The 24,071-nt window shown below is 40.7% G+C and overlaps 1 protein-coding gene across 1 annotated transcript; it reads left to right on the top strand.

Moving 5' to 3' along the window:
• The first annotated feature begins 4,012 nt into the window (after positions 1-4,012).
• LOC102812984 (immunity-related GTPase family M protein 1-like) lies at positions 4,013-23,329 on the top strand. The gene is made up of 4 exons (XM_006873479.1): positions 4,013-4,245; positions 4,955-5,096; positions 21,229-22,260; positions 23,246-23,329. Exons 1-4 carry the CDS (start codon positions 4,013-4,015, stop codon positions 23,327-23,329), a joined length of 1,491 nt encoding a protein of 496 aa, XP_006873541.1.
• The last annotated feature ends 742 nt before the right edge of the window (positions 23,330-24,071 follow it).

Here is a 24,071-nt window from a genome sequence, read left to right as displayed (position 1 = left end):
GCATTAGGCAAATCTGCTGCACAAGCCCTTTGATTGGACATATGCTGATATGGTCATCTGCTTTTGCTTCTTGGACATGTTTAGTGTTTATCTGTGGCCTTAATACTTAATTGAGTAAGTGTTTTGGTATTTTTTATGCGTTCTGATTGCTTACAGGTAGATGTGATCAGGATGTAGTCTTCCCTTTTCACTCTTCTTATTGCCTAACTCAGAGTAACTTTCACAGGTGTTGTCTGCCTCTTTGGTACATTTGGTTCTTGCCTGGGTTTTGATGTTTTATAGAGTATTATTGTAGCTTGACTATATGGCAGCAGTTTCTGACTCTTCTTGGGTAATATAGGGAAAGAAAGAGTCCCCCAAATGTAGAAAGGGGAGCATACAACAGCAAAACAGCACCTGCAAAAAAAAAAAAAGAAAGAAAAAGAAACAACAACAACAAAAAAAAAAACTAGACTGAACACTTCAGTCTATAATCTCAGAAAGAGGAGAGAAGGGGGAAAAAAAAAGATCTGTAGCCTAATATGAGTATGACTTTAATGTACTCTCGTCAACTTCTTGCTTTCAAAGCTGCCTGAGAAATTTCAAGATGCCACTGTTGGTTGTTATCTTATACCTCAGGCTTTAATTTAATTTTCAATTTTCACCCTGTTTTGTTTTTAAACTCTCTTTCCCTCTCTACAGGCCTGTCCTGGCCTTTCTGGTATTAAAAAAGCAACAACATTCAGGACCTGGTCTTGGGCTGAGAATCTGTGCACATGTGTGGGAGAAGAACCCACCAGTGGTGAGAGTGGGGGGTGTCCACTCGCTCAGGTGTCCAAATAGTTGCGGGGGGGTGGGGGGGTGGCAATGACCATATACCAAAAAAAAGAAAATCCGAACAAAGCAAAAACAACAAAGTGTATTGTCCACCTTTGCTCCAAGGTTCCCGTGGCTTTTTTTGGTGGTGTGTCTGCTCCCCTGCTTGGTCTTGCCATTTGGTCTCTCCCAAGATGTCAGCTCTGAGCCTCAGAGACCAGCAGATTCAAAAGTACGTAATTTCTTACTTCAGCTTTAAATTCCACTAGCTATAAGCCTTCAAACTTTTAAAATATTCCTAGCTATGTGGTTCCAAGTTTTGGAGCTCTGCCCTGGATCTGCTTTGCCTGGTATTCTGTAGTATGGCTGACAGTGAACTTCATTGCACCTCCACCCTAGCTGCCATCAAGCCCCGCCTGATCAATACATCTTGATTGCATGTTTGATCAATTTCACATTGAAGAAGTTGGTAGAATTCTTCTTTTTTCATCCTCACTGGTTTTTGGGGTTGGTGTGTAAATTTGAATAATAGTGGTATTAACTGGGCTTCCCTGTAGGCGAGTGGATATTATCCTATCACAGACAGCATTGTATCTCATGACTGACCTGGATATGTTCTTTTTGACAATGATCCAACACCATTCCTCTTCAATTCATCATTTCTGGCATAGTAAAACATGTGGTTGTCAGATTAAAAATGGCCAATACCAGTCCATTTCAACTCACTAATGCCTAAGATATCAATGTTTATGTGTTCCATTTCATTTTTGACAATTTCTAATTTTCCTAGATTCATACTTCATACAATCCATGTTCTGATTATTAATGGATGTTTACAGCTGCTTCTCTTCATTTTGAGTTGAGCCCCATCAACAAATGAAGGTCCCGCGGGCTTTACTACCATGGGCTTTACTCCATTCATATCATCATGGTCAACTCTACTTTGAGGAGGCAACTCTTCCCCAGTCGCATTTTCAGTGTCTTCCAACCTGAGGGGCTCATTTTCTGGCACTATATCTGACAGTGTTTCTCTGTTATTCATAAGGTTTTCAGTGACTAAATATTCTGAAGTAGTTCGTCACTCCTTCTTCCTAGTCTGTCTTAGTCTGGAAGCTCATCTTAAACCTGTCCACCATGGGTGACCCTGCTGGTATTTAAAATACTGGTGGCTTAGCTTCCAGAATCATAACAAATCACAAGCCACCACAGTACGACAAACTGACAGACTAGCGTTGATTCTTAGCACTGTGTAAATATAAGTGGAAGGTTCTGTTGGGATTCAGGAAACCTAGGGCTGGGGAAGTCTCTAAGGCTTTCTGAAATTGTCTGTAAACTTGAACTACTAACATAGCAGGTTCCAATAGAAATGAAAGATCACCCTTGGAGGCTTTGTATAAATGTTTGGCTATAATGACAAAATTTCGAGTCCAAAGGTGGAAAAATCCTGCTAAGCCTAGAAAGGAAAGGAGGCTTCTTTTGGTGATTGGCATTTGTAAGCTTTGAATAGTGTTGGGAGCAGCTGAGCCAAAGGTCCCTGACTTGGGCCTAGTTTATCCGAAGAATTGCAACTGAACATTGTGGTCCAGAAACTCGAACTGCCTCCAAGTCAAGCCTGCCCTTGAGGAACTTGAAGGGCTGCCTCAGGGGACAGGGAACTTGCAAGGTTTTTCCTTGTATTTAGCTGTGTCCTTTGGCTCAGCCTGTGCAACATTCTAGCCACCCTAATCAGCTAGCTACCACAAGTTACAGTTTTTCTGATAAAGTTCTGCTTATTGCTGGCTCCTTCAATACAGGATGCTCTTATACTCCTTACCCTCCCTCAAACACCTCCCCTTGAGCTGTGTATAAAATAAACTCACTGCCTTGGTCTGTGCCACAGTATCTCCATCAGAGTGCTGTGTCCCACCTGGTCCAACTTTACTATTTTCAATTTTGTTTTGTGTCTTTCTTTTATTTCTCATCTCCCATCGCCCCTACTTGGGTTTAATCTCTCCATGAGGGTCATGGAGAAAGACCAATTGTCGGACATGACCGTTGGCCCCAGCAGTAATTGGCTGCAGCAGTTGGTTCCCAATGTGGGGCCCAAGTACATGGGAACTTCTAAGCTGAGATGAGGAGACACTGCAGTGCATGCAGTCAGATAAAGTAGAGTTGATTAGAGTTTCAATTGGGTGTAAAACCATGGGGATTTAAGGGTCAAAGGACCGGAAGTTGTTTGTAGATATGCTTAAGGCTCTAGTGAGGGCCAAAGGAACTCCTATTAAAGGTGTTCAGCTTGCTTAGTTTTTAGATTTTGTACAAGATACCTGTCCCTGGTTCCCAAAGGAAGGGACTGTAAATTTGGATACCTTGGAGAAGGTTGGAAAGCAGTTACATGTTTGGTATACTGCTGAAGGCCCTGATAAGATACCACTTCATACATTTTCTCTCAGGATGCTTGTGCATGATAGTTTAGATCCTTGGCCTAACTCTGAAAGAGTGGCCTGTAATTCACATCCTGAACTTGCAGAGAATTTATGGCAGACAGTGCAGGGATGTGAAGAGCTACGCTCGCCTGAGTCATCGGCACTACAAAAGGAGAGTTGGGAGAACAAGGAGCCTCCACTTGTCCCCTAAACTGTTCCTTAAAAGAACAAAGGGACCCAGAAGCAGAGGGCTCCAACTCAGATTGGGAGGAAAAAATCAGAGATATGTGTCCTTCACTTGGCTGTTATCTCTGGCTGAGGCAAATACTGCCTGCATGAAACCGAAAGTGCTGGGCTTAATGCCAAAAGCGAGTGAGCAGTTATCTTGTGCTCTGCCTGCTTTATCTCCAGTTCAAAAGGCCTTGAGAGAAGCAAGTATAACAGGGGAAGATATAATGGGTTTTCCACAAGGAGTCTATCTGGTCCTAGAGAGGCCTGATCCTCATAATCTGTGTCAAATGCTCCTAGAGCATCAGATCATCCTTCTCAAGACCCTGAAAGAACTTAAATAAGCAATTTCTATGCATGGACCTACTGCTCCTTTTACTTTAGGTCTGTTGGACACAATTGCAATTGAGGCCCTATGTCCATCAGACTGGCAGACTTTATCTAAAACCTGCCTTTCACCAGGAGATTACCTTCTGTGGAAAACAAGCTAGCATGAGTTTAGCACTAAGCAAGCAGAAAGAAATCAAAACCATAATATTCCCATCACCTTGGATATGTTAGTGAGGATTGGAGATTATGCAGCAATGGCTCAGCAGCTACGTTTTACTGTTCAGATATATCAGCAGATCAATCTAGCTGCACAAAGGACTTGGAAGGAACTACCCACAAAGGGAGACAGATCTTTGGACATATCTAGCATCAGACAATGCCCTGAAGAGTCTTTTCAGGAGTTCGTTACTCACTTGTCACAAGCAGTGGGAAGCACTATCGCCGATTGCCAGGCTGGACAGCTGGACACTTTTGAAAATGCTAATAAGTATTGTAAGGAGGCCCTTCGGCCTACAAGAAGAGGGCTAATTTACAAGAAATGATTAGGCTTTGTGCCAAAATTGGACCTTATGTGCAGGAAGTGACCATGGCTACTGCCATGCAACAGGCCTTCCAAGGGAGGCGTGAACCCCTACAGCCTAGGTCCTGTTCTGGTAAGCAAGGTTTGTGATTTTAATCAGATCAGGATTTTTACTAAGGGTTGCTTCTCCTACCCAGAAAACTGCAGCAAAATTCACTTGGCTGTATGATGACCCAGTATGAGTAAAACAATGGCCCCTAACTAAGGAGAAATTGATCGCTGCTAAGTCCCTAATCCAAGAACAGTTGAACGCAGGGCATATAGAGACCACTTATAGTCCTTGGAATCCACCAATATTCATTATAAACAAGAAATCAGGAAAATGGTGAGTGCTGAAGAACCTTAGGGCTGTAAATAAGACCATGGAGTTTATGGGATTCCCTTCAACCTGGTCTCCAAGTCCTACAGCTATTCCCTTTACATATCAGTTGATTGTTATATATCTTAAAGATTGCTTCTTTACAATCCCTTTGCATCCAGATGATAGAAAGAGATTTCCCTCTAGTGTCCCAACTGTTAATAATAGGGAGCCTCATTTAAGATTTCATTGGAAGTGTATGGCTAACAGTCCTTACTTGTGTCAGGAATTTATTGCTTCTGTAATTACTCCGATAAGAGACAAGTATCCTGAGGCCTACGTTACCCATTATATGGATGACATTCTCTTGGGCCACCCTCTGGAAGCTACAGTATTGTTGATTTTTGGGGATATGCAATTAGCTCTTGAGCAAGCAGGACTGTGCATTGCCCTCAAAAAGGTAAAAAAAAATGTCCTTTTCAGTATCTTGGCAGCATTATAGAAGGCAGGACTATTTGGCCACAAGCAATTACTATAAGACGGGATGTCCTGAATACATTAAACAATTTTCAAAAATTATTAGGGGACATTAATTGACTATGACCCACCTTGAAACTCACTATGCATGACTTGCAACCACTTTTTACGATTTTACAAGATGATCCTTCACCGTCCTCCCCTCATGTATTAACTCCTGAGGCTGAAGAAGCTCTAATTAAGGTGGAATCTTCATTGCAGCTGGCTCAGTTATGAAGGGTTGATCCCATGAAGCCTCTGCAAGTTTTAATCTTTCCAATGTCACACACTTCCACCAGTGTCCTGTGACAGGAAGAAGTCATAATAGAATGGCTGCATGTGTGTAATGCTCAGAAAAAGGTTATAACTCCTTTTCATACCTTGGTGGCTTACATGATTGCTAAGGCCAGGATCAATTATTGCCCATGAACCAGATACTATTGTGACCCACTTTGACAAAACTCAACAAGAATGGCTCTGGCAGTTCTCTCTTGATTGGCAGATCGCTAGCCAATTTTCCAGGAATCTTGGATGTATCCTAAGGTTGCTTCATTTCATTTCCTTGCTTTGTGGGACATAAAAATGTTTACACACACACACACACACACACACACACACACACACACACACATATAGTTGGGACCAGGTGGGACACAACATTCTGATGCAGATACTACAGCACAGACCAAGGCAGTGAGTTTATTTTATACACAGCTCAAGGGGAGGTACTTGAAGGAGGGTAAGGAGTATAAGAACATCTTGTACTGTAAGTACAAGCAGTAAGAAAATCAGCAGTAAGAAGAACTTTATCAGAAAAACTGTAACTAGTGGTAGCTAGCTGAAACACTGATTGGGCAGCTAGACTGTTGTGCAGGCTGAGCCTAAGGACACAGCTAAATACAAGGAAAGACCTTGAAAGTTCCCTGTCCCTTGAGGCAGCCCTGCAAGTTCATCTAGGACAGGGTTTGACTTGTTAGCAGCTCAAGTGTCTGGACCATAATGTTCAGTTGCAATCCTTTGGATAAACTATGCCCAAGTCAGAGACCTTTGGCTCAGCAGCTCCCAACATCTGCCCCCTTTTTATATCTTAAAATAAGGTGGTCAGTGGTCAGTTGGAGCTGGAAGAGCTGGTGTCAGAGTGCTCAGCAGAAGACTGTAAAAACAAGTAACAAGGTTAACATCAAGACAATAATGCCAATAAGGAGCCACGCTGTATGGTTCAATATATTAAAAGGATTAAATCCATTGAGTAGATCCAACACAGTCTTGGCCACAAGACTCCACTTAAGACCTTGTTGTTGTTAGGTGCAATCGAGTTGGTTCCAACTCATAGCGATCCCATATAGGGTTTCCAAGGAGCAGCTGGTGAGCTTGAACTGCTGACTCTGCACCACACCAGGACTCCTTAGAGAGGTTGAACTCCTAAAGAAAAAAGAGATGAAGAGAGATGAATGCACAGGGCAGAAAGAGAAGCAGTGGGAGAGGTGCTGCAAGAGTCAGTGCTTACAAGACAATAGAAGGCATAGGTTGAGGAAAACCAGAGTTGCTGCTAGCCAGATGAAGCCTCCTCACTCTGGTGCTGGAGCTAGGGGAGGTCTAGTACCCCCTGGTAGTGATTTACCCATGAGAGTCTGCCTTTATCTGCAAGTCAGGCCTCCGTGGAAATTGAACATTTACTTAGCAGAGGACTTCCTTTGGGTGGGGGACAGAAGTCAGAGGTCTGTGTCAGGACACGCTAATCCTGTACTCTACTAGCACTGGGTCCACCTCTGTGGGGGCAGGGCTTGTGTGGCTTATACCAACCCTAAACAACCTAAGTCCCACAAGGGACATGTGCAACACTGCAGGCACCTTTTCCTTGAGAACTAATGTGATTTCCGGGAATAGAAACTGAAACTATTAGGTAGTTTATCCCCTTTCGGTAGAGGCTGGGGCAGGAAGGGGAGGGTTTAGAAAAAGCATAGCAGTGAGCTTGAGCTGCATTTTGAGACCTAGCTGGGGAAGGAATCCAGGACAGCAAGACTGTTGTTTTCTAGCTCCTCTTCTCTGGGTTTCTCTCTGCTCTCGCTAGGACAGCCCCGGTGCTTCACACCTAACATCTGTCCTTTCTGAGAAAACTAGCCTGGATTCAAGCTTTGAAAGGTGCCAGAGTGTGGATCTCCCCAGGAAGAGGTGACTTCCAAGGAATATCCCCAATTGTATTCCACACCCCACTGTTTTCAAAAGCTGGTAAGTGTGCTCCTAAAGTACTTGTTTTATATTATCACTGTGATAATGTAAAGACATTAGAAAGTGAAGCTCTAACACCAAATCTCTAGAGTCTCAGCATGGAGATGGCCCAGGCAATGGCTGAGATACCTTGGAATTGTGAATGCAGCCCTTGTCTGGACCACTCATGGACTATAAGGACCTGGAGTAGGAGTTAAAGTCAGATGTGTCTAGTCGAAGATTTGTTGTTGTGACTCATTGTAACTCATAGCCACACACACTAAGACAGAATCAAACAGTCCTATGAGGTTTCCTATGCTTTGATCTTTATGGAAACAAATTGTAAGGCTCTAATTGCCAATATTTGGTTGGCAGTTGAGCACTTAACTATTATCTAAATATCCTTGGTTGGTTGTTTAGTGGTGTGCCGTTGAGTCAGTTCTGTCTCATAATGACCCTGTATATGGTTTCTGAGGCTGTAAATCTTTATGGGAGCAGAAAGCCTCATCTTTCTCCCATGGAGTCACTGGTGGATTCAAACTGCTAATCTTGAGTTTAGCAGCCCAACCCATAATCCACTACACTACTAGGGTTCCTTATCTAAAGCTCCTTGTTGTTGTTGTTAAATGCTGTTGAGTCGGTTCCAACTCATAGTGAAACCCTGGACAGGGTTTCCAAGGCTGGTGTGTTTGAACTGCTAACCTAGGAGCTAGCAGGCCAGTGCTTATCCTTATAGTGCCACACCAGGACTCCTTACTTTTTATCCTTTTAATCCCTCTCAACTCAGATGTTCATATGAATTGGAGAATCCCTGTTTCTTTTGCTGGGCCCTAGATCTTCCCTTTATAAGTGAGATTGTTGTTGTTGTTGTTGTTGTTGTTAAGTGCCGTTGAGGCAGTTCTGACCCATAGCGACCCTGTATAGCAGATGGTGAGCTTAAACCACCTGAGGAGCAGCTGGTGAGCTTAAACCACCAACCTTGAAGTTTAAACATTTTGCAGTCCAGCTCATTAACCCACAATGCCGCATCTTTTCCACCATCTCCCTAGAACATTTTCTTTCCAGCATCATCCCCATTGATCATGTGGAAATTGAATCCCACTTTCTCTCATGTTTCCTCATAATGATCAAATGTGAAACAAGCCAGGGGCACTGATCCATACTGGTTTCTGGGATCATGAAGATCTCTGATGCCTCGGACTCCACATCTGTTCTGAGGCCAGGTTTCATTTTTTCCAAGGGTTCCTTTTTAGATTCAGGATAGTTGGACTTTACATGAACTATGTAGAACCCTGCAGATTAATCAGTGTTCTTTATTCTCCATACTTAGTCCATGAAGTCAATTTAGTGGGCTATGATCAGCATTTAAAAACAAATGTACTGAATAATAGAATGGAATAGAATCAAAGAAATCATAGTGGAGTAAAGGCAAAGACTTTGTGATGCCTTTGTTTCGGTCGTGTGTATGTGCTTGACTTTTATGTGAAATGTGTCCTAAATTGGAAAATTTGGGAAGATGCTGTTTACACAGTCTGATTCTTCTTTCCAAGCTTGACTATCCCTCTCTAGTTGACCCTGCTCCCTGGGCTCCCTCCAGAGGATCTATCTCCCTTATGTTTGGAGTGACTAGGCCTTTGATAATCTTAGTTTCCCCAAAGAAGGGAGGTTGGAAGGTGGGCAGTAGCAATTCTGACTGAACTCTTATGCCTCTCTTGCTGGGTCAGTGCTGTGAGCCAGCTTCTTGGGGCCTCATGTACACAAACACACATGCACACTGACTCCTCTTGGAGCATTCTCCAACCTCACACAATTTAACCATGTCTCTTCCTGGCCTGACTGTGACACAACTCAGTAAGGGTTCAGAGACAGAACTCAGTCTGGAGCAGTGGTGACTCAGCAGAGTACAGGGCAGAAAGACCCAGTGAACAAGCAGTGAGGACAAAGGAGCAGGTCCGTGTGATGTCTGTGTGATGAAGGACTCTCTCTTCTACCAGGCCTAGCACAGGGTGCTCAGGTTAGCTAACTAGTGTGGAGGTAATGACTTGGGTCAGGTGGAGTCACAGAAACATTTTGGGAAGTAGAGAATTTGTAAGGCCCTTGTACGTGCACCATGAAGCAGTCAATTCCTGCCCAGAAGAGTGAAGGGGCAGCTGCATACTTATCACGGGGACAGAGTTAGGAAGGAAAGGTACTTAATCTGCCAAGCATTAAGTTGTTGTTGATGTTAAATGCCATCAAGTCAGTTCTGACTCATAGCCATCCTGTACAAAGTTTCTGAGGAGCATCTGGTGAATTTGAACCACTGACCTTGCAGTTCATACCACTGTGCAGTTGAATGCTTATCCTACAGTGCCACAGTGCCTCATTAATGAAACAAAGTATATTATATATCCGCTGGGTATTTAGAGTCCCAGAGACAGAGTCTAGTAGTATTATTTATCTTAAGTGCCAACATCTGCATTTATATTCATGTAATACCAAACATCTAACACCAGATGAAGCAATTTGCACATGAAATAGGTTGTGCTCAGATGTAGAAAAGTCAGGGAAAATAATTTAGATCCCAGTGTGGTATAGGATAAACATTGGACTGCTAACTGAAAGGTTGACAGTTCAACCCACGAGAACTCCTTGGAAATCCTATGAAGGGTTGCTATGAGTCAGAACGAACTCTATGGCACTTAAAAACAAGCTGCCCAACTAGTCTCCTTTCTGGCTGACATATTTTCCTTGGAATCCCTGACAAGAACTAGACTGTTATAGTCACAGTAGAGGGGCAATTGTCAGTGGAAGCAGAATCTACAGTTTGCATATATGTTAGTAGAAAACTCTCTGCCCACAGCTAGAACGGTGATCCAGGAAACTGGCTCCTGGAACCTGGACAATTGTGAGGCCTCCAAGGACCTCTGTGTCTCTGAACATTGGCCAAAGACTTAGATGTTTGTTTAGATGGGACAAGGTAGAACTTAAAGACTAGGGGCACCAGAGAAGGAAAGGGATAATCATAGGGAATATAAGAAGACTGAAAATACTTTCCACACTTCATTATTTATTTTGCTTATACCACTAAACGGGAGTCCTGGTGTGGCACTGTGGGTTAATACGTCAGACTGCAAAGCCATTTGAACTGCAAGGTTGGCGGTTCAAGCTCACCAGTTACTCCTCGGAAACCCTTACTGGGTTGCTATGGGTCAGAATCGACTCAAAGGCACTTTACAACAACAACAACCACTAAACAGTCTTCCTTTTCTCTCCAAGATTTCCCTAGTGAAGAAATTATATAATACACACACATTTGGAAAATACAGAATTGAACCATGGATGAGAAGAGGCAAAGATAAATAGAATTATATAAGCATAAAAAGACAAGAACATTACCCTAGCACTACAGAGCTTCATTCCAGAACGTCTCCCCCACTTGGACCCAGTCTAGGGCTCCATTGCCTTAAGTCCAACCAGCACTGCCCCTTCAGACACTGCCAACCACTGTGCTATTTGCCTTTCACTCAGCTCAGTCCAGCCCCTACTTCCTTCAGGTAGGAGGCATCATCCCAGCCATTCCATAGATCCACGATTCTTTTCCAAGAGACTGCACAGGTAGGACCTTGAAGAGCTTCCTATGGTCAGAGGCCTAAGAAACTTATGACTCCAATGCCTAGGGATCTCTGACGATGGTGTTCCTGCCTTGTCAACTCTGGGCATCTTTCTGAGAAATTCATTGAGTATATCCATGTGTTAATTGAAGTAAAGTTCCTACAAAAGGTTCTGATAAAGGGGGATACTTTGTGGTAATGTCCCTCACAGTTGCAAATCAGTTTTCTTGAATGTAGGATGGGAGTGGGAAATAGCAAAAGGAAGTGGTTACCATACTCTTCCAAATTAGTGAAGGGAACATCTAGGGAAGAAAAATGGCAACATGTGGACCAAGATGTCCCCAAAAGACATCTTGAATGTTCAGTATTCAATAAGAGTCATCCTACAGAGATAAAGATTCTGTGTAGAAAGAAACACAGAATTATACTCCTAGCTTAAAATCTTAGATCCCTCTCTCATTATCTGTATCATTTTGGGCTTGTTTCTTATCTGTGAGATTCTGTTTCTTCATCATTAAACAGGAATATTATCAGTTATCTAACAAAATTTGTTGATTTTGCTGGGTGCCTCAGTCCCAACTCATAGACATCCTATGACAAACATGATGTTCTTTTCTAGGGACTGGTTCTTCCAAACAACATGTCCTAAAGTATGTGAGACAAAGCCTTGCCATCAACACTTGCAAAGAACATTCTGGAACACATCTTCCAAGACAGATTTGTTTGTTCATTTAGCAGTCCCTAATACTTGTAATAGTCTTTGCCAACATCATAAATCAAATGCATCAATTCTTCCATAGTCTTCCCTATTCATTACCCAGCTTTCACATGCATATGAGACTATTGAACACACTATAGCTTGGCTCAGGCAAACCTTAGTCATCAAACTGACTTTTTTACTCCTTACCACTTGAAAGAGGCCTTTTGCAAACTGCCTAATACAATATATCCTTTGATTTCTGACTGCTGCTTCCATTGAGTGTTGAATGTGTCTGTAAACAAAATGAAGTCTTTGATAACTTCAATATTTTCTCCACCTAACATGATTTTAGCGTAGTGGTTACGAATCGGGCTGTGAACCTTAAGGTCAGAGGTTCGAAACTACCAGCGGCTCCGCGGGAGAAAGATGAGGCTTTCTACTCCCGTAAAGATTTACACCCTCGGAAACCCTGTACAGGGTCGCTATGGGTCGGACCCGACTCGATGGCACTTAACAACAACAACAACAACAACAACAACAACAACAACAACATGATTTTATTTATTGATCTAGTTGTGAGGATTTTTGTTTTCTTTCCATTGAGGGGCAATCCATACTGAAGGCTGTGATCTTGGATCTTAATCAGTAAGTAAACATCTTTCTGGTATTCTTTGCTTTCAGCTAATATCCATCTGATATCAGCAATGATATCCTATATTCCACATCCTCTTCTGAAACCAGCTTGAACCTTTGGAAGTTCTTTGTCAATATATGGTTGCAGCCATTTTTGTATTAACTATAGTAAAACTTCACTAACATAGGATACCAATGATATTGTCCGATGATTTCTGCATTCCATTGGGTCACCTTTCTTTGGAATGGGCACAAATACGATTTTCTTCCAATCAGTTAACCAGGTAGTTGTCTTCCAAATGTCTTGGCATAGATGAGTGAGAGCCTCTGGTGCTGCATCAGTTTGTTGAAAGATTTCAATTTGTATTCCATCAATTCCCGATGCCCTATTCTTTGCTAATGCCTTCAGTGCACCTTGGACTTCTTTCTTTAGTTTCATTGGCTCTTAATCATAGGCTAACTCTTGAAATGGTTGAACGTTGACCATTTCTTTTTGATAAAGTGACTCTGTATATTCCTTCCATCTTCTTTTGATGCTTTCGCATCATTCAGTAGTTTGCCAATAGAATCCTTCAAGACTGCAAGTTGAGGCTTGAACTTTTTCCTCAGCTCCCTCAGTTTGAGAAATGCTGAGTGTTTTCTTTCCTTTGGGTTGTCTAATTCCAGGTGTTTGTTCATTTCATTATAATGTTTGACTTTGTTTACTTAAGCTGACCAGCTCTTGTACATCCTCACTTCTTCCATTTGTTTTTAGCTCTGGTAGCAGAGTGGTTATGAATCGGGCTGCGAGCCACAAGGTCAGCAGTTAGAAACTACCAGTGGTTCCGGGGGAGAAAGATGAGGCGGTCTGTGTAGCCTCGGAAACCCTGTGTAGGGTCACTGTGAGTCGGAACCAACTCCATGGCACATAACAACAACAACAACAACATGCTGGAGAGCAAGTTTCAGAGTCTCTTATGACTTCCATTTTGGTCATTTCCTTCTTTTTTGTCTTCTTCATTACCTTTTGTTTTCTTTCTGTATGATGCTCTTGATGTCATCCCACAACTCTTCTGGCCTTTGGTCTTTCGTGTCTTATAAATCATATCTGTTCTTCAGATGATCTCTAAATCCAGGTGGGATATATTCAAGGTCATATTTGGGCTGTCATGGACTTGTTTTCATTTTCTTCATCTTCAGTCTGAATTTGCATATGAGCAATTGATGGTCTGTCTCACAGTTTGCACTGGCCTTGTTTTGGGTGATGATATGGAGCTTTCCCACCATCTCTTTCCACAAATGTAGTCATTTGGATTTCTGGGTATTCCATCTGGTGAAGTCCATGTGTATAGTCATCTTTTATGTTTCAAAAAGTTATATGCAATGAACAAATCATTGGTCTTGCAAAATTCTGTCATGCTATTGCCAGCATCATTTTCATCACCAAGGCCACATTTTCCAACCACTGATTCTTCTTCTTTCTTTCCAACCTCTGCATTCCTACTGTTAGTAATTATCAATACATCTTGATTGCATGTTTAATCAATTTCAGACTGAAGAAGTTGGTAGAATTCTTCAGTTTCATTATTACTGGCTCTAGCAGTTGGTGCATAAATTTGAATAATAGTGAGTATTAACTGGTCTTCCTTGTAGGTGTATGGGTATTATCCTATCACAGACAGCGTTGTACTTCATGACAGGTCTTGATATGTTCTTTTTGATGATGAATGTGACACCAGTCCTCTTCAATTTATCATACCTGACATAGCAAACAATGTGATTATCTGGTTCAAAATGTCCAGTACCTGTACATGTCAGCTCACTAATGCTTAGGATATCAATGTTTATGCATTCCATTTCATTTCTGACAATTTTCCTAGATTCATATGATGAAAATAATAGAACCCTGGCACACACCTCTCCTGATTTAAAACCATCAGTATTCTCCAATTCTGTTCTAACCACTGTCTTTGGGTTATATACATCAACACAATTAAATGCTCTGCAATATCCATTTTTCGCAATGTTATTCAAAGCTTGTCACAATCCACAGTCAAAAGCTTTTGCATAGCCAATAAAGCACAGGTAAACACCTTTCTGGTGTTCTCTGCTGTCTGCCAAGATCCATCTCATATCAGCAATGATATCCCTACTTCCACGTCCTCTTCTGAATCTGGCCTGAATTTCTGGCAGTTCTCTGTCATGTTGCAGCTACTTTTGAATTATCTTCAGCAAAATTTCACTTGCATGAAATATTAATGGTATTGTTTGATGATTTCAGTATTACATTTATTCACCTTTCTTTGGAATGAGCCGAAATATGAATCTTTTCCTACTGTTTGGCCAGGTAGCTGTCTTGCAAGGTTCTTGGCATAGGTGAATGAGTGCCTCCAGTGCCAAATTAGTTTGTTGAAGATTTTAGTTTGTATTCCATAATTTCATGGAGTCTTGTTTTTTGCCAATGCCATCAGTGCATCTTGGAGTACTTCCTGCAGTACCAGTGGTTCTCAATCATATGCTACTTCAATCATATTAAACAGTTGAGCATAGACCATTTCTTTTTGGTACAGTGACTATGTATACCTTCCATCTTCTTTTGATGCTTTCTGCATCACTCAACATTTTGTCCATAGAATCCTTCAATACTGCAGGTCGAGACTTGAATATTTTTCTTCAGTTCTTTCATCTTGAGAAATTCTGAGCAAGTAATTCCCTTCAGGTCTTTGCACATATCATTATAATACTTGGTTTTTCAAGTCTTTTCAAGCTGCCGTTTGAAATTTTCTGTTCAGCTCTTTGACTTCCTCATTTCTTCCATTGGCTTTAACATTTCTACTTTCAGAGTGTCATTCATTTTGGTTTTTCCTGGGTTTTTTTTCACGATCTTTTGCTTCTTTCTGTATGATGTTCTTGATGTCATCCCAAAGCTCTTCAGGTCTTCAGCCATTAGTGTCTAATGTATCAAATCTGTTCTTGAGATGATCTCTAAATTCAAGTGGAATATGTTCAAGGTCATATTTTGGTTCTTGTGGACTTTTTAAATTTTTCTTCAGCTTCAACCAGAACTTGCATATGAACAATTAATGTTCAATCCCACAGTCTGCCCCTGGTCTTGTTTTGGCTGATAATATGGAGTTTTTTTCACCATCTTTTTCCACAGATGTACTCAATTTGTTTCCTGTGCATTCTATCTCAGGAGCTCCATGTGTATAATCATCTTTTAGGTTGTTTAAAAAGTTACTTGCAATGAAGAAGTCATTGGTCATGCAAAATTCTGTCATGTGATCGCCAGCATCATTTTTACCACTAAGGCCATATTTTCCAACTATTGATTCTTCCTCTTTGTTTCCAACCTTTGTATTTCAACCTCCAGTAATTATCAATGCATCTTGATTTTATGTTTGATCAATTTCAGACTTAAGAAGTTGGTTGTTGTTGTTGTTATGTGCTGTCTAATTGGTTCCAACTCATAGCAACTCTGTGCAGGGTTTCCAAGGAGTGGCTGGTGAGTTTGAACCACTGACCTTGCAGTTCAAACCAATTTTGCAGTTCAGTTAAGTATAATTCTATCATAGATAGTATTATACTTCAAGGAAGATCTTGAAATGATGAATGGGAAGCCATTCTTCTTCAGTTTGTTGTGCCCAACCTAGCAAACCATATGATTGTCTGATTCAAAATGTCCAGTCCCCGTCCATTTCAGTTCAATAATTAATAAGATATTGATCTGTATGCTTCCCATTTAGCTTTTGACAATTTCCATTTTTCCTGTATCCTTTATTCCTATATGCCCTATCATGAAATTAAGGTCTCAAAAGCTTTACTCCATTCATTTTATCATGATCAAATCACTTTGAGGAAGCAGCTCTTCCCCAGTCATATTATGAGTGCCTTCCAACATAAAGGGCTTATCTTCTGGCACTATATCTGAAAATATTGTGGTTCTATTAATAATGTTTTTATTTTCCAGCACTATATCTGACAATGTTCCATTGCTACTCATAAGACTAAACATTCAGAAGTAGTCTGCCTCTCCTTCTTTCTTGCCTGTCTTAGTCTGGAAACTTCACTGAAACCTGTCCACCATGGGTGACCCCGCTGGTATTTAAAATACTGGTGGCATAGCTTCCATCATCACAGCAACATGTTCAGTATGACAAACTAACAGACAAGTGGTGGAGAAAACAAGAGACCTGCGTAAATGGAAGAATAGACCATTTTCATGGCTAGGAAGATTTAACATGGGAAAAATGTTAATACTACCCAAAGAGATCTACTAAAAAAACAAAATCAAGATTTTAACATCATTCTTTAAAGATATGGAAAAATGAAACACCAATTTTTATGGAAATGAAAGAGACCCTAGATTGGCAAAACACTACTAATAAGAAGCAAAGCAGGAGGCCTCACACTTCTCTAAATCAAAACCTACTATATAGCCACAGTTGTCAAATCAGCCTTGTACTGATATACTAGACACATAGACCAATGGAACATAATTGATAACTCAGAAGTAAATCCATCCACATATGGACATCTGGTCTTTGACCAAGGGCTAAAACCAGTTAAATGGGGAAGACATCATTTCTTTAATAAATGCTACTGGCAAAACTGTATGTCCACCTGCATAAAAATAAAACAAAACTGATATTACACACCACATACAAAAATGTATTTAAGATGGATCAAAGACCTAAGTGTAAATTCTAGAACATCAATGAAAAAATAGGTGCGAACATGTTGGTGTTGCTGTTAAGTGCCATCAAGTCAGTTCTGATTCACTGTGACCTCATGTAGTATTTCCAAGGAATAGCTAGTTGGTTTGACTGACCAACCTGTGGTTAGAAGTCCATTGTTTATCTTACAGCATCACACCATGACTTCAGGGACAAATGTAGGGACCCTAAAATGTAACATAAATAGACTATCAAGCATAACTAAACACACACAAACAGCAAAAGACAAACTAAATGACTGGATCTGGGTCTCCTAAAGATTAGACACTTGTGTGCATCAAAAGATTTCACTAAAAGAGTAAAAAGAGAAAATTTTGGCAATAATATATCAGACAAGGGAACACTTTAATTGTGCTCATGCAGAACCTGTACATAAACCAAGAGGCTATTGTTAGGATAGGATAAAGATATATTGTATTATTTTAAATTAGGAAAAGTGTGTGTGTTGGTTTTGAGCAAATAATCCAAGAAAGAAAAGAACTTGAAGCATTTACTGATGAAGATCAGAAACAGCAGCCTTCAATATGGATTGCACATCAACAGAAAGAAAACAAAAATCCTCACTACTACACCAATAAGCAACATTATAGCAAATGGAGAAATTATTAAAGTTGTCAACATTTTCATTTAACTTGAATCCACAATCAATGCTTATGGAAGCAATAGTCAAGAAATCAAATGAGGTATTGCACTGGGAAAATCTAATACAAAATACCTCTTTAAAGTATTTAAAAAACAAAGATGCTACTTTGATAATTAGGTGCACCAGACCCAAGCCATGGTATTTTAAATTAACTACTCATGTGCATAGATTCCTGGTATGGCAATGCAAGATAAACACTCAACCATAAGGTCAGTTTCAAACAGAAGATCAGTGGTTCAAACTCACCAGCTGCTCCTCAGAAACCCTATACAGGGTTGCAATGAGTTGAACCAACTCGATGGCATTTAATAACAACAACAACTCACATGCATGCAAAAGCCAGACAATGAATAAAAGAAGACTGATGTTAGAGAAGAATATTAAATATATGATGGATTGTCAGAAGAACTGAGAAAACTCTCTTTGAAGAAAATGTCATGTTTCTTAGAAGTGAAGATAGGGACACTTCATCTCGTGCATTTTGGATAGTCTGTCAGTAGGGATATCATGCTTGGTAAAGTAGACTGTGGATAAAAAAGAGAACGTTCCCAACAAGATTGATTGCTACAGTGCCTACAACAATGGGCTGGAACATAGTAATGACTATGCAGCTGGGGCAGAACTAGGTAGTGTTTCAATTCTGCTACGAATTAAAACCTACTTAATGGCACCTAATCAGAACAGCAATTTTTCTCACTCTTTCCCTCAAATATCTTCTGGGATTTCCATGCTGCAAATGTTATATAACTTGTTGTTGTCCCACAATTCCATTAGACTTTTCTCAATTTTCTTGACATTTTTCTCATGTTGCTCTTTAATTTCAGTAATTGGAATTACCTTACTTAACTTCTTATCTAAGAAGCTCTAGTGATGCTGTAGGATAAGTGCTGGACTGTTAACAGCAAAGTTGACAGTTCAGACCTACCAGCCACTCTATGAGAGAAAGATAAGCTTTTCTGCTACCTAAAGACTGACAGCCATGGAAGCTCTATATAGGGTCTCTGAATCAGAATGGACTTTATGACAATGAATTTGAGCTTTTGGAGTTTGTGTTCTTCTTTGATTTTCTGATTTCTTCTTCTGCACGCTCAAACCTGTTGCTAACACCTTCCAGTGATTTTTTAAATTTCATTTATTGTATTTTTCATCTTTAATATTTCTGCTTACGGAGCTCTGGTAGCGTAGTGGTTACGAATCGAGCTGTGAACCTTAAGGTCAGCAGTTCGAAACTACCAGCTGTTCTGCAGGAGAAAGATGAGGCTTTCTGCTCCCGTAAAGATTTACAGACTCGGAAATCTGTTACAGGGTCACTATGAGTCAGAACCGACTCCATGGCACATAACAACAACAATATTTTTGCTAGATTCTCCTTTTATAGTTTCTCTTTTTGAAATTCTTGGTTTGTTCCTTTGTTGTCTTTATTACCTTTAGGTAATTGCCCTTTTCTTCTTTGAGTGTGTTTAATATTATCTTAAAGTCTTCTAATACATCCATTATCTTGACTTTCATAGGCTCAATGTCTGTCTCTTCATATTATTCTTGCTCTTGGGTTATTCTTTCCTATTTCTTTCTTTTTATTGTTATTTTGTTGTTGTTGGTTTTGAAATTCGGACATCTGAATATTATTATACTGTAATTCCCTCCCCAAGTATTGACTTTTGTATTTAATCAATTTAGTTTTAAGCTTTGAAAGATGCAATTATCTATCTGTTCAGCGACTTCCTCTGACTATTTTTTCTGAAGACTGCCTTCCAAATCATTCAGGAACACTGAGGATTATTGTTTTCAAGCCCATGCCTAACTAGCGATTCAAAAGAGATTTCTTTGTATTCCAGGGAAGAAACAAGGAGCAAAAATAGAAAATATCTGATTGTTCCTCAGGGATTACTGTCATCAGTTATTTATATTTGCAGTAAACTGTTTTAAAACATTTTCAAGCTAATGTTTTTTAAGTGTGATTCAATTATGCTATTTCAGTGACTTGACAGAGTTTGCCACAAGAAACTCTAATACATTAAATCTGCAAGCAAGGTCCAGCACAATACTGGGAAAAGGCCACTGTGGCTGCTGTGGTATGTGCCTGCCTGCCATAGCATGGCTAAACCACCTCCACTATGCAGTTGTTTAACTGCAGGTTATTTAGAGGATAAGATTTCTACTGCCTGACCTAGCAGCAGTCTGCCATTCTATGAACATGGAACAATTGATTCCACCACAGAAGAGGGGCTGAAGAATGGGGATGGTAACTGATAGACACACATGGTTCACAGCAGATTATCCCTTCATCAAGCCCTCCTCTTATTGAGTAATCAGTTCTGCCACAGAGATTCAAAATAGTTGATTCTAATGTCTCTTTCCAGTTTTGTTTTTAGTTAATTGGAAGGGTGGACTTTTTGCATAATTTCATGTTGGTAGTATAGAGTACATTCACATCAGCCCTTAAAAGTAAAGCCTATACTTTGATATGGAGTCCTGGTGTGGCTCTGTGGGTTGATGTGCCAGACTGCAAAGCCATTTGAACTGCAAGGTTGGTGGTTCAAGCTCACCAGCTGCTCCTTGGAAACCCTATACAGGGTCGCTATGGGTTGGAATCGACTTGATAACAACAACATACTTTGGTATGTTTCATTCACATTAGTTAATCCCAGTGTCGGTGCTTCCTGCTGGACTTTGTTTGGCACTCCTCCCAGTCCCCAGGTCCTATGGGAGTCTCTATGCTATCTAATTTGAGGACATTATTTCCTATGTCCTCAAGCAGCCCTTTGACAGATCTAAACAGGCATAACAGTAAATTGGCAAAAATAAGGTTTGTTTCACACAGTCCTATGCCAGACAGGACTCTGTACTCAGAGAATGCAGCCCACAGCTTACGGCTCTCCGCCACAGAAGCCACCACTAAGATATGCTGCTGCTGCAGAGGTATAAGAAGAGGAAAGAATGTTAATGGTAAAAGAAAAAAGAGAGAATCCATACCATCTTCCCAGAGGCTTTTTCTTTATTCAATGTTCACTTAATTCCCTGGTTTCAGTTTGGACACTGTGAATTCACCAATTTTGTTTGATTTTTTTATATATATACTCCTAGGGAGATGGGCACATGCATTTAATGGATGGGAACATTTCATGAATGTTTTCTATCCATTAAAATTATTCTTGACTCAAAAAGACAAACTCAGTGAGGAATTTAGAATCTCAGAAATGAGCCGTTGGGTATGGAAAGCTTACATAAGTCAACACTTTCCCTCCTACCATGCAGAAGGACTGAGTTAAGGAAGTGCCCTTACCTCACTCAGGACTCAGTGACTGACTTGAAGTTCTGTTGCTCTAGCTTTATTGTATCCAGAATCCTGCTTTGGGACAGATGGTTGACTACTCAGCAATGGATCATTCTTTAAGGTCTCCTTCCCCAACCCAAGAATGTGAATGTCACCAGTATACCTGCTCTTGATGCTTTATTTCTAAACACCTTTGCTATCATCTTGGTTCTAGATCTAAGTCTTGGGCAAGGGGTGCTAAATGTGATGATTCCTAAATAGCCCTGTACATCCAGACATCCTAACGTCCATGCTGTTCCTTCCTCTACAGGTCACTCCACTGTTTACCACCATGGAAGAACACTCACTGTCCTTTCATGCCCCATGTTCTGCATCCTTCTCTTCTGGTGCGCCTTTCCATGAGGATTGCAGCATTTCATCTCAGGCAGGGGTCATCAACATTGAAAAGGACTTGATGGATGGTAAACTCCTGAATGTGATCTCTGAGGCCATGAAGACTTGGAAAACAGTGCCAAGTACCTCAGTGAACATTGCTGTGACAGGGGCCTCTGGCAACGGCATGTCTTCTTTCATCAATGCGCTGCGCAACATTGGACATGAGGAGAAAACCTCAGCTCCCACTGGAGTAGTGAGAACCACCTATAAACCTACATCCTATTCATCCTCCTATTTTCCAAATGTAGTGTTGTGGGATCTGCCTGGCATGAGTACTTCCCCACAGGCTCTGGAGGATTACTTGAAGGAAATGCAGTTCAGTCAGTATGACCTCATTATCATTATTGCATCTGAACAGTTCAGCATGAGTCATGTGATGCTTGCCAAAGGCATTAAGAGGCTAGCAAAGAAGTTCTACATTGTCTGGACCAAATTGGACACAGACATCAGAACAAGTGCACTTAAGAAGGAACAACTCTTGGAGACTATCCAAGAGCATATTCTGGAAAACCTCCAGAAGGAGCAGGTGTGTGAGCCCTCCATATTCTTGGTTTCTAGTCTGGACCCTTCACTGCATGATTTCCCAAACCTCATGAAGACATTGCGAATGGACATTTTCCGTATAAGGTGCCAAGAACCCCTTCAGAATCTGTTACACACCTGTGAGAAGATTATTAATGAAAAAATGACCTCACTGAAGAAGAATATAGACACACAGTCTTTCCATTGCATCATTGACCCTGAAAATCTTGATAATTCCGAAGAGTGTCTAAAAGCCTACAAAGTGCTTTTTGGTGTGGATAATGAATCTCTCCAACAGGTGGCTCAGAAAATAGGCACTGAAGTCCTGAAATATACAAGCAACATGAAGTCTCAGGATCTACAGATTCTCAGCAATGTGGACTGGGTGATTTATTTGGCAAATTGTAATGCAACCTTTTACTTAAATTGTATGTTTAACTTGATACCATTCTTAGGTAATTCTATGACCCAATACCTGAGATGGTTAAAACACACATACTTCCTCCAGATAGTTGCTGAGGACACCAAAACCATTCTGGGAAATTTTTTGAGAGATTCCATCTTCTAAAGAGCTCACCTTTCACAGGCATGTTTTGGTGAAGTCAGAGCAACTGGTTACTCTTCTCAGCCTCTACACTCTCATAGAACTCAACTCTTCCTTTTCCATGAGATTAGATACTTGATGTTAATGAACTGACTTGGTCATTTTGTACCACCTTGCTGTTGTTGTTACTGTTGAGTCAGTTCTGACTCATAGCAATCCTTAGAGGGCTTCCCTGGAGTATCTGGTGGATTTGATCTACAAACATTTTGGTTCACAGTCCAGTGTTTATCCTACAGTGCCACACCAGAACTCCACTTCAGCAAGCACCATAATATGTTATAATCTTTAGGAGTTTGTTTAATTTCATTAGCTAAATCTGAATATGGGTCAACACCTTCTTTTTATTTGCACAGTGTCACATATATCCCAGTTTTAAATACTTCTTTCATACTTTGGACTGCTGTTAGGAGGGACCAGTCATTAGAGAAGGATATCATGTTTGGTAAAGTGGAGAGCCAGAGAAAAAGAGGAAGACCCACAATGAGATGAGATTGGCACAATGGCAGTATCAATGGATTCAAATGTAGCAATGACTGTGACGTTATGTAACAACGATTGTGATGTTATGTAGCAACAATTGTGACGTTGGCCCAGACTGTCCAGTGTTTTGTTGTGTTGTGCATAGGGTCACTATGAGTCGGTACTGACTCGATGATTCCTAACAACAAGCGCAACAGTTTTAAATATATTCCCTTAGTATTTACAGTTAAAATAATTCTTTTTTATTTGATGGCTTTTAGTTTTCCCTTATACTTTTGCTTCTCAGATCCAGTTCTTTGGACTTACAGAAACACACCTGTTTCAGAAGGAAGAACACCATTTGGGGATAGCTGTTGGAGGAGAATATTGAAAGTGCCATGGGCTGCCAAAAGAGCAAACAGATCTGTGTTGGAAGAAGTGTAGCCAGAGTGCTCCTTGAAGGCCAGGATGGCCAAACTTCGTCTTCAATACTTCAGACATATTTTCAGGAGGGACCAGTCACTAGAGAAAGATATCATGTTTGGTAAGGTGGAGGGTCAGAGAAAAAAAGGAAGACCCCCAGTGAGATGGATTGGCCAAATGGCAGCATCAATGGGCTCAAGCATGGCAACAATAGTGAGGTTGGCCCAGGATCGGGCAGTGTTTCATTCTGCTGTGTATAAGGTCACTATGAGTCGGTACCGACTTGATGGCACCTAACAACAACAATGCAGAGTATAATTTTAACTGTTCTCTGAAAAGTATTATGTGTTAAATAATTCCACGATGCAGATGCTGATCTGGCTGCCTATGAAACCCGGTCCTTTAGCTTCTCCTCAATCAATACCAAAACAATCTACTTTTTTTTTTTTTTTCAAAGGCCTTGGGAAAGGCATAAAAGTGCCATTGTTACACCAGTAAGAAATTATCAAATGCAAAATCAAACTCCTACCGTAAGTACAGACACTGCCCCCTTCAAAGGTGCATCCTCTCCCTTATTCTACATACACACTATCATGGCAGTCCTGAATTTCTTGCAATCCCTAACTCAGTGTGTCTATAGTTGCACTGTACAACCCTACCCATGTACTCCTGCTTCTACAATCACTGAATCCTTTTCCCTTTGCCCTGCT

The sequence above is a fragment of the Chrysochloris asiatica genome, unplaced genomic scaffold (assembly GCF_000296735.1).
Source record: "Chrysochloris asiatica unplaced genomic scaffold, ChrAsi1.0 scaffold00242, whole genome shotgun sequence".
In the NCBI taxonomy this organism is placed as follows: domain Eukaryota; kingdom Metazoa; phylum Chordata; class Mammalia; order Afrosoricida; family Chrysochloridae; genus Chrysochloris; species Chrysochloris asiatica.
The sequence above is the reverse complement of the archived record's forward strand: the minus strand, read 5'-3'. Positions and strand labels throughout refer to the sequence as shown.

Excerpts from the sequence above, each read along its gene's own strand:
- LOC102812984 (XM_006873479.1), top strand. The coding sequence starts at position 4,013 with ATGGCTCAGCAGCTACGTTTTACTGTTCAGATATATCAGCAGATCAAT. Across the intron at positions 5,097-21,228 it reads TGTGCATTGCCCTCAAAAAG|GTCACTCCACTGTTTACCAC; the intron begins GTAAAAAAAAAT and ends CTTCCTCTACAG. Across the intron at positions 22,261-23,245 it reads TTCTCAGCAATGTGGACTGG|ATCCAGTTCTTTGGACTTAC; the intron begins GTGATTTATTTG and ends TTTGCTTCTCAG.